The sequence below is a fragment of the Hydra vulgaris genome, chromosome 01, assembly GCF_038396675.1.
Source record: "Hydra vulgaris chromosome 01, alternate assembly HydraT2T_AEP".
Classification (NCBI taxonomy): Eukaryota; Metazoa; Cnidaria; class Hydrozoa; order Anthoathecata; family Hydridae; genus Hydra; species Hydra vulgaris.
In genome coordinates, this window is record NC_088920.1 from 71,906,984 (window position 1) to 71,918,664 (window position 11,681).

At 26.4% G+C, this 11,681-nt stretch overlaps 1 protein-coding gene across 1 annotated transcript; it reads right to left on the reverse strand.

Moving 5' to 3' along the window:
• Positions 1-747: 747 nt before the first annotated feature.
• LOC136075580 (uncharacterized) lies at positions 748-11,220 on the reverse strand. The gene is made up of 3 exons (XM_065789098.1): positions 10,973-11,220; positions 10,805-10,872; positions 748-3,216 (listed from the first exon to the last, which is right to left on the reverse strand). Exons 2-3 carry the CDS (start codon positions 10,806-10,808, stop codon positions 896-898), a joined length of 2,325 nt encoding a protein of 774 aa, XP_065645170.1. The 5' UTR covers positions 10,809-10,872; positions 10,973-11,220; the 3' UTR covers positions 748-895.
• Between the last annotated feature and the right edge of the window lie 461 nt (positions 11,221-11,681).

Genomic DNA, 11,681 nt, shown 5'->3' on the forward strand with positions numbered 1-11,681 from the left:
TGCTAACATATTATTCGTTTTCATTTCTCCATAGAATAGCGGCTTGATAGTATTTAACCATGAAGGAAAATGTTTTTTGAGGGGTTAACAAAATGTTTTCTTAGAGAAAGTATCAAAAAAGCTCTAGGGAGGGGGGGGGGGGGGGGAATACAAAAAATTTAAGTGGACAAAGTGGTCAAGTGGCGTCAAACTCCACATTTATATTTTCTGAGATTTCTGCCGTTAATTTTATAAGATTTTAAAAACTGCTAACTACTCTAACTAAAGTAACACAAATTAAACAAGGGACACAAAAAATATTCTTAAAAAAGTTACACCCGATACCATCTGTTAAGAATAACAAAAACCGAGACATTATTTATTTTAGCAGAAAAAGAAAACGTAAATTTAAATTTTAATGAGTAATACATTTTAATTTTTTTTTTTTAATTTAAATGAAGGAACAAAAGTATAAAATCATTATATTTAGCATAAAGTAAATTAATATCGTGAGAGTTAAAAGTTATATCAAGTAACGTTTTTTTTAAACATTGCATACTATAATTCCAGAGGGAATCGAATTGATTAGATCACCTTTTAAATATACTTTGAACAAATAAGTATATATATATATATATATATATATATATATATATATATATATATATATATATATATATATATATATATATATATATATATATATATATATATATATATATATATATATATATATATATATATATATATATCCAAAATTCTTGAAACTTTTTATAAAAAAAGTTTAACCCATAAATTTCATCTCTAAAGTTATAATTAATATTACTTACAATTTATTAAATATAAAAATTTTATAGCCATGAACAAAGAAATAAACAAACTTTTTTTACTTATTTGAAAATGCACTGTTCGAATGCTAATAAAAGTCGAAATTATTTAAACAGTTTGCAATATTATTTTTTGTTAACATTGTATCCGGATGGTTGATACCTAAAATTTCAGTTTTTATTTTATCAACAGAATAATAAATTTCTAAAGCTTCGTTATGTTTTCCCATTTTGTACAAACAAAGTGCGATATTTTTTTTTGTTGACATTGTAGACGGATGGTTGATACCTAAAATTTCAGTTTGTATTTTATCAACAGAATAATAAATTTCTAAAGCTTCGTTATGTTTTCCCATTTTGTACAAACAAAGTGCAATATTATTTTTTGTTCCCATTGTAGATGGATGGTTGATACCTAAAATTTCAGTTTGTATTTTATCAACAGAATAATAAATTTCTAAAGCTTCGTTATGTTTTCCCATTTCGCTCAAACAGAGTGCTATATTATTTTTTGTTGCCATTGTAGACGGATGGTTGATACCTAAAATTTCAGTTTGTATTTTATCAACAGAATAATAAATTTCTAAAGCTTCGTTATATTTTCCCATTTTGAACAAACAGCTTGCGATATTATTTTTTGTTCCCATTGTATCCGGATGGTTGATACCTAAAATTTCAGTTTGTATTTTATCAACAGAATAATTAATTTCTAAAGCTTCGTTATATTTTCCCATTTTTCTCAAACAGCTTGCGATATTATTTTTTGTTGACATACTAGACGGATGGTTGATACCTAAAATTTCAGTTTGTATTTTATCAACAGAATAATAAATTTCTAAAGCTTCGTTATGTTTTCCCATTTCGCTCAAACAGAGTGCGATATTATTTTTTGTTGCCATTGTAGACGGATGGTAGATATCTAAAATTTCAGTTTGTATTTTATCAACAGAATAATAAATTTCTAAAGCTTCGTTATATTTTCCCATTCCGCTCAAACAGCTTGCGATATTATTTTTTGTTGACATAGTATCTGGATGGTTGATACCTAAAATTTCAGTTTTTATTTTATCAACAGAATAATAAATTTCTAAAGCTTCGTTATATTTTCCCATTTTGTTCAAACAGTTTGCGATATTAAACTTTGTTTCAAGCGTGAATTCATTATCTTCACCATAAGCTTCTGTATTAAAATTTTGAATAACTTTTAATATTTCGATTGCTTCTTCAAATAAACCTTTACATAATAATAATATTTGAATAGAAGTAGTCATATGATAGAAGGTTTTCGATACATTTTTTCCATTATTACGAAACATGTAGATAAAATGAAAAATAAAATGATTTCCGTAATCCACGTGATCTTTTACTTCATTCAATTCAACTTTAAAATAATTTTCGATTAACTCAAGATATGTATTTGTTGTTGAATTTCTCTTTTGAAAACATTTACATGTCAACTGTGTAAGTTCGTGTATTGTATATTTTTTATCTTCAAAACAGCTTAGTAAAGAATAACTCATTAGTAATCCAATGGTTTTATCTATTAAAAATTCATCGTTCATTTCCAAGTGATTTGAGATTTGGATTATTAATTGTTGACTAATGTTTTGACCGTCGCAATGAGATAAACAATTTAGTAATTTAAATAGAAAAGGTTGAGTTTTTTTTAATTTCATTAAAACTAAGTTAATTGCTTTTATTGTTGACTTCGATTCTTCTTCGGATGGAAAGTCATTATTGTCTAATATTTCTGATGGTTTTGATCTATATCGATCTATATATTTTTCTATCGAAATTTTATGTATATTTATATATTTTATTGCCTGAGTAATTGCAAACGGATGATAACCAAGTTCTTTAATTAACTTTCTTATGTTTTCATCTGCGTTTTCTTTAATATCATTTTTAACATAAGAAAATGCTTCTTCAGAAGAAAAAACATCAACTAGCATTTTATTTACATTATTCGACCACGTTCTCCATTGGGAGGTAATCAACGTGAATGAATTCGGTTTTCTCGAAATGTACATTGATAAATTTTTAACACTTTCATCGTCGACATTGTCAAAAATATACAAAGTCTTTTCATTTTTATAAAAGTTGTGAATTTTTTCAACAATTACTTTTATATTAAAATATTCACCTTTCGAATCATGAACTTCAAATCCTAATATTTGACATTGGTTTCTCATTGAAGTTTGTAACATTCCAAATGCTGCGTCAATCCAAACAAAGTTGTTATAGAAGTTATAAGACGTTTCACAATATTTTCTGGCAATGTGTGTCTTTCCGACGCCCGACATTCCAAATAATACTAAAGTTGACTTATTTGCATCTTGTAAAAAACAATGATGAATTTCACGAAGTAGTTTTTCGCGTGAAAATAAATTTTCTGAAAAAGGTTGAACACCTAAAAACATACGCACGATTAGATCTATTATAAATACTTATTATCTCAATTAAAATAAGTTTAATATCGTTTATTTACTAAAATGTTTGAATTTTTTAGAAAAATTCTTGTAATTTTTCAAATATTTTTTATAGCATGTGTTTTACCAACCACTAGCGCAAATATTTAAATTTTTTAAAATTATCCTTTTTTTAATATATATATATATATATATATATATATATATATATATATATATATATATATATATATATATATATATATATATATATATATATATATTTATATATATATATATATATATATATATATATATATATATATATATATGTATATATATTTATTATTCTATTTTTTTTGGTTACAAATTCTAAAAGTTAGTCAATTTATTTAATTAATAAACATAATATATATGCAGTTTACTCTGGTTATGAGTTTAACTTAAAAAGTTTTAGTAATATTAAAAGTTTAAAGTAAATATTCTATGAAACTTCAGCTAAAGTACTGAAAAATGATTTCTCGATACACCTTCAGACCATTGTATACTCTTGTACTCTGTATCATTTTATATACTATTATACTATTGGAAATTGATGTGCAGATAACTGATGCACTAGAACTGCCCATTGGTTTTACTCTGAGGCTCTATAAGATAATAAGAAAATTTGCAAATCTAAATTAAACTATATAGCCTACATATCTAAATGAAATGTTAAGATGTACTAGTACGTATTTCCTATAGTCATAAGTGATCATGTACCCAGCAAACATTCTCCGTTGTTTCGATGTTAAAGTTAGGTCAATTTTTTGAAGTTTTTTTTTTTTCTTAAGTTCTTCATATTGTTTAGTGATCGACCGAAACCGAAATTTGAGCCGAAACCGAAAGTACCGAAATTTCGGTTCAGTGAAGCCGTAGCCGAAACCGAAACCGAAATTTCGGCCGAAACCGAAATTTCGGCCAAAATTTGAAAATGAATATTTAAAATCCCTGAGCCTTTTATGATCACCGAATTAAAGCAAAAAAAAACTATTTTACATATATCTAGCCAATCACCATGTAACATAGTTTGATAAAAACTCTAATATGTCAAGACATTTCAATAATTAAAGGTAATGATTGAAGTATTTTCTCTGCGAAATACATATTTTTTCATTTTTTCTGGCAAAAGTTTCTTTCATTTGAAAGAATTTCTCCAGCAGTTAAAAACAACCTTTTAACTTCGGGAGATGTTGGTGGAGGCCTAAGGAATCTCTTTGCTACTTTTGCCAAACCAAACTTTGCTTTTAATGTTGTTTTCTAATATAAATCTATGAAACTTTTTTTTTTATTGTTATTTAGGTGATCCAAGAAGACCTATAGGTCTTGTCACAGAGCACCGCGGAAGTGCATTTAACTAGGAAGTTTACGCCTCCTTCATTACCGTGACGCAAAAATATATGCGAAGCTCGTTTTGAGCCAGGCTCTCCTGCTTAAAAGGCAAGCGCTCTAACCACTGCGCCACGGTCGCACAAGAAACTTCAGACCTTCTATGAAGTTTGAATCAATTTTTGAGATTTATAGGACTGCCGGTAGTTGGATTGCTTTTTCAGTTAAGAGATTTTTTAGAGTAAACCACTTCTTAAATGTGATGAAAGTCCGCTAAGTGATTGAAGTTTTGGATTGTGCGATCCACGAGATATTTTCAAATCGCAAGTTCCGTATTTGAAATCACTAACGGTCACGATAAAATGATTCCATAAACCAGTTTTTTATCGATTATTTTCCATTGTAAAATTTAGCACTGAGAAATTTTTGATGAAACTATTGGTTTGGGTTGCTTTACTTAAATGTTAATTCATTTTAAGAATGATTTGAGAATAGTAACTTAAAACTATTATGTAACGTGATTTCAATTAAAATTTTTACAATTGTTATAATTAAAAATTGATTTACTAACAAACGATTACAATTAGGAAACTGTCATGATCCCACTCTATATTAAAGCTTAAAAAAAATCTTTTAAAAGTTTCGGCTCATTTCGGTTGCGGTTTGAACCGAAATTTCGGCCGAAACAGGAAAAGTAAAAAAATTGTTGAAGCAGATATTTTGGTTTCGGTTTCGGCCGAAGCCGAAAGTTTCCGTTCACTAATATTGTTCACTGAGAGATTATTTAATTAACCTGAAAGAAAAACACTTAGAAAAACGTAGAAAGAGAATAATTAATTAACCTGGTTTAAACCTCATTTGCAAGTTGATAAATGCCTTAATATTATTGCTTAATTTAAGACTAATTTTCCCTCTCAACATTAAAATTAGGTCATTATGTTTGTATTACTTCGTAGACGTTGTTTTAATATGTTTTGAACATTTTGCTAATGTTATGATTATTTTTCAACAAGATATTAACTTTGGAAATTTTTAACTTTGGAAACAATTACAAGACCAACGTTTAGAGGTAAGACAATAAATATTGTTTGCAGGGTGGAATTAAAGTGTAGCAAGTGTAACATTTGGTTGAGTAAACCCATTTCAATTTACTATTATTATTGTTATTAGTATTATCATTATTATTATTTTTTTACATATAATTTTTATGCAAAGTAGAAGAATAATTTAAATAAGAAACTGGTTTAAGTCTAGTCGGGGTGTTTTAAAAATGCAGCTAAGTTGACTATGTTACTGGATTATTTGAGTGAAGTATTTTATTTTTTGAAAAGATAAAATTCTTCAGATAGAATGTAATATGCTCTACTTAAAAACCCAAGTTTGGGTTTGCCTCATTAGCGCAAAACTTATTTTACGAATGTCACAAACTTCGAAGCTTATTTTTCAAAGATATTTCTTAGGCGTATTTTGAAACTTTCAAAGCGTAACTTAAGTTTGACTGGAAGATAAAAAAGAATGGAAAATCATGTATAGAAATTATAGCAAAAGGTCTTTTACCATAATTATGAAAATATTGTAAAAGGCCTGGTAAAAAAAACTGTATACTTAACCTGGAAAAACTTTGAACATTTTATCTATTTAGATCTATTATTTTAGTCTTTTAATTAATGAATTCTCAAAGTCATCATGTGACATCATGTGAGAACCTGTAGCAGGAGTAGCAAAAGAAAAAATATGTTTTCTAGAATATTTAATCTTGTTTTACATACCTTTTTTAATGAATACAATGAATGCAATGTTTCATCAATCATTATAAGAAGAAAAAAAGGACAATCTTTTAACCAAGAAATTGCCTGTCAGATAATAACTTTGTTAAAATTTTTTGACAATTTCAAACCCAGTGGATGAGGATGTGTTTTTAATTTTAAGTAATGCTAATTGATTTGCTCGGTTAACAAAACTTCTTATTTTATAAACAAACATCAGGGTTTAAAATACCTTAAATTATTATAAATCTTTTTTTTTTATGCGAAGGTGCAAAAGACTGGCTCAGTTTTTATTTGACCTTCGTAAAAAATGACGTGGTATAAAATTAACCCAAGAAATAATCTTAAATTTCTAGAATTCTTAGATTATTTTTGCGCGACTAGATTTTTGAACTTTGGAAGTTTAGTGTATATATATATATATATATATATATATATATATATATATATATATATATATATATATATATATATATATATATATATATATATATATATATATATATATATATATATATATATATATATATATATATATATATATATATATATATATATATATATAATATATATATATATTAGTAGAAAATCACTTAACTAAATTTTTCCATTTGACACTGTGTTTCATCAACAAAGATTCATCAGAAATTTGTTGATGAAACGCAGTGTCAAATGGAAAAATTTAGTTAAGTAATTTTCTACTAATATATAATTGCTCTGTTCTTTTAAGAACATTGAGCACTCTATTGTGTAGAATACTTTTTAAAGTTGTTTAAATATATATTTATATATATATATATATATATAGCGTTATGAAAATGCCACCACTAATGAGTTTAACATCATGCAATAGTATTACAGCTAATTTGCAAGTGTCAAATGTAAAAGCTGCCCAGAGTTTAATCTTAATAGCATCACAAGAATGCATAGAAAACAATATTCAAATTGATTCGCCCATGTTCGTGAAAGACTAGACAGTAAGGAATGTAACTTTCAGTGTAGAAGGTATATGGCAGAAATGAGGATACTTACCCTTGAATGATGTGGTGACTGTTGTTTCTAACCGTATGTGTGTTGATACCCAAACACTGTTCAAAAACTATATAGGATACAAGTTCTGGGAGTCAAAAATAAAAATCTCAAGCCTATAATAATTGGCATGCTTTACATAGCTTTAACATTATCCATAAAGAAAGTGCTGGAGCTGTGGAAACAGCTGGTGCACTTACAATATCTAAACGTTCTGTCAGAATAAACAGGTTACGATACACAAAATACTCAGGTGATGGTGATAGTAAATCATTTAAATATATATTTAATGCAGATTCTTATCCTGGATATAAAGTTGTAAAGAGTGAGTGCGTTGGACATGTTTAGAAAATTGGTTGGGTCACAATTGAGAGCAATGAAAGTGTTAATTGAGAACAATAAAAGTTACAAGGGAAAACTATTAAGTAATGGTAAGCGACTAACTGGCAAGGGAAGAATGACTGATAAAGTGTTTAACACGCTTCAGAATTATTAAAGCATGGCTGTTCGTCAAAATAAAGGTGATATATATATGGCGTTAAAAAGAATGTTGCTGCACTCATACACCATTGTTCAGCAAACGATAATCTTGAAGACGGTCATAAATTTTGCCCTCTTACCATTGAATCTTGGTGTAAGTACCAAATGGATAAAACTTCTAAATACAAAGACATTTTATTTTAACCAAAGTCTATAAGTAATTTGATTGAACCAATATTTTTTTCTTCTCGGAAAGATCTTGGCTCAAACTCAAAATGTTACCGGGTTTTGCATCCATTTAAAACAAACATGACATCTATTTAAAACAACCATGACATTCATTTAAAACATTGTGACAATCAATTATAACAATCGTGATTTACAATTAAAACATTTAACGCACGCGCAATCTAAACATTCTATATTATTAAAAAAAAGAGATTTTATTTATATATTTATTTATTAAATATTATATAAATTTTTTTTTTATTATTATTGTAATAATTCATTTTATTCTAATGGAATTTATTTTAATTTAAAATGGATGCCATATTTGTTTTACTTTTTTCCATTTAATATTTCTTTGCTCGTGTATTTGCTGTACACCATTGCCCTAATCTTATTTTATAGAATACACATCTCTCAACATCAAGCCTCTCGGTGTATTTTCTAAGTAAGGCGTACATACATACCGGGTTTTGCATCCATTTAAAGCAAATATGACATCCATTTAAAACTAAAATAAATTCCATTAAATTAAAGTAAATTAATATGACGTTAATCAAAAATAAATTTATATAATATCTAATAAATAAATATGTAAACGAAACCTTTTTTTTGATTAATATAGAATGTTGAGGTTGCGCATGCGTTAAATGTTTTGATTGAAAATCACGATTGTTTTAATTGATTGTTACGATGTTTTAAATTAATGTCATGGTTGTTTTAAATGATTGTCATGGTTGTTTTAAATGGATGCGAAACCCGGTAATGAAACGTTGAACACTATTATTTTGGTCTAAATATAGTTGACACTGCTGTAGCATTAACAGTATTGTTATTAAACGATGGATCAAGTAATATTTTGGAAGTTTTTAAAAACTTAATTATTGATTCTCATATAGTTCAATTACAAAGTTTAACTCAAAAAGACAAAATGCGTATTAATCAAGTAAATAAAATACCAAGCGATTCAGGAAAAAGACAAAGAAAAAAATCAAGAGCCAACAGAAAAAGGTTTGATGATAAGACTAATGAAAAAGAGGGGGACATTTATGGAAAAAGAGAGTTTTGAATAATTTTTATATACTATTTGTATGACATTTTTCTTTATTTACTGCTTTTACAAATTGTCTTATTTTTTCTCTGTTGAAGGTTGTGAATTATGTATTCTATCAATTGTTTTAAAATTTTGCACAACTGCTCCTAAGTAATTATTGTTTAAGTTCTCACATTTAAAAGAAATTTTAACTTTTCTTACTCTTTTTAATGTTTGCCCCCTTATTTACAATTACTTAAAAATCAAAAGTGTTTCAAAGCATTATGGGTAAAATACTAAAGATATATCTTTTTAAATGCCAGAACGTGCAACTTAATTTTAACATTACGAGTAACATCTTTGAGCTTTTATATATTCTTCGTTTAAAAGTTATTCTTGATAGTAATTACCCCCTTGATAGTAATTACCCCCTTTTTTGCTCAAAAAGTACTAATTATGAAAATAATTTTTTTTTAAATATATATAAAAAAAATTTTTTTGTTTTTGTTTTTCTTTTTGAATACTATACCAGAAAAATATAACTTTAAATCATGTTGCTAAATTTTTTTTTTTAAATGTACCACCTTAAATAAATGTCATATTAATTTTGCATTTTTATAAAATACTTTTTTCCATTAAAAACATTTATTATGGAATATATTTTTATTTTTTTGCTTGTTTACAAAAATAAACAAGGTTTCTGAATAAAGATAATGACTTCTGAATGAAGATAATGACGATCTTATCATCAGAACATTTTATAAGTTTAAAACTTTTTTACATGTTTCTTAGTTTTTTAAGACATAAAAAGAACTTTCGCGCTATAAAAAATTTTATATATATATATATATATAAAATTTTATATATAAACTAAATATATAAATCTAAAGAAGATCCGAAATGTAATAAAAATACATATGTATTTTTAACGTTTTGTCAATATTTTAGTTTTTGTTTATAAACATGATGAATATGTAAACGGGGCTTGGTGATAAAACAGTCAATGCCTTCTTCTTGCTCTGGCCAATATTTTTAAATGTAATATGTCTTGATTGTAAATATATAAAACAGTAAAAAAAAATAAAAAATATGTATATATAAGAAAAAAAATTATATACTGAGTTAATTAAATATTAAATTTAAATATATATAAATTACATATTGAATTAAACATAAATTCACTCTAAGTTAGATTTAATTAAAATGTTCCACGTAAAAAAAGTTTCCACCTAAAGTATAGTAAGTAAACAGTAGCGCGCTATTAGAGTTCTTAAAATTTAAATTTGACAAGAAATGATCTTCCCAACTTCAAAATACCGCTAATTTGATTTATATGTCCACATAAACTTTTGTATAAATATTATTGCTAACTTTTTACATGTTTTGTAACATTTAATTCGTGTCTGATCTACACGAATATGCCGAAGATACTTCTACAGGTCATTTCAACAAAGAGTCCAAATCAGACTTCGACCTTTATAAAATATTTTCACGTATTATGTAAAAGCGTTTTCTACATTTATTAAAAAGTAGTAAAAAACTTTCCTTTTTCTATTTTTTTTACTTTTTTTATGCCAAAAATTTGTTGAAAAAAATTGTTTGAAATGAAAGCATAATGACACATAGAATTGAAATGAAAGCATAATGACACATAGTATTAAAAAAACGGGCGTTTATTTAAAAAATTACCCATAAAACAGCTGTTTTTATGACAATCTTCTTGATTTGGTTTAATTTAATATTGAAACGCAGTCGTGCTAAAAAATGATATAAACTATTAATAAATGTTATCAAATTAGTTCGAATAAACTTAACAGCTATAAAAACTATACAAAATATTAGATAATATTAACTCACACAAAATAAAAACAAACTTCTTTTTTAATCTTCACAAACAATTAGGTATGTGCACCAAAAACTTTATAACTATACTTATTAACATATACGTTTTTAACATTTGAGTTTATTTGAAGTAAACGTTTTCAACTTTGAAAAATAAAATTACATGAAGTATTTAATATCTGAAGGCAAAGCCTTGTTTGTTTAGATGTTTTTATTTGTCGAAAATACAATGCATGTTTGACTTTTCATAAAACAATGATGAACATTTTTACCATTAAAGGTGAAAAACTCATGATGCGAAATTTGACACTTCAACTAATAGTTATGTAAATTACATTGTTAATAATCACGTGTAAATGATTTACTATATTAAGTTTTAGAGTTGGTTATTGACTTTATGTAAGTCGTTATCTACAGAGGCGATTCTATGAATAAAATGAGGGAGGGGAGGCGGTGAATCCTCAAAAAGTACCAACTAGCTTCTTAAAAAAAAAAAAAAAAGGTAAAATCCACAAAATCGTCTCTGGTTATCCATAAAAAACGCCACGTTAAGTTTAACTAATGGAAAGAAGGAGGAGAATGTTGGCTCTCGTGGGCAGAGATTTTTAGAGTATTAATGCGCTTTATGTTCAATTAAAATCACAGCGGATGAGAGCTAATAAACTTCTACTTTTTGCTAGTATTTAAATTCTGAATGACGTCCGTTATGAACACCCCTAAAAGA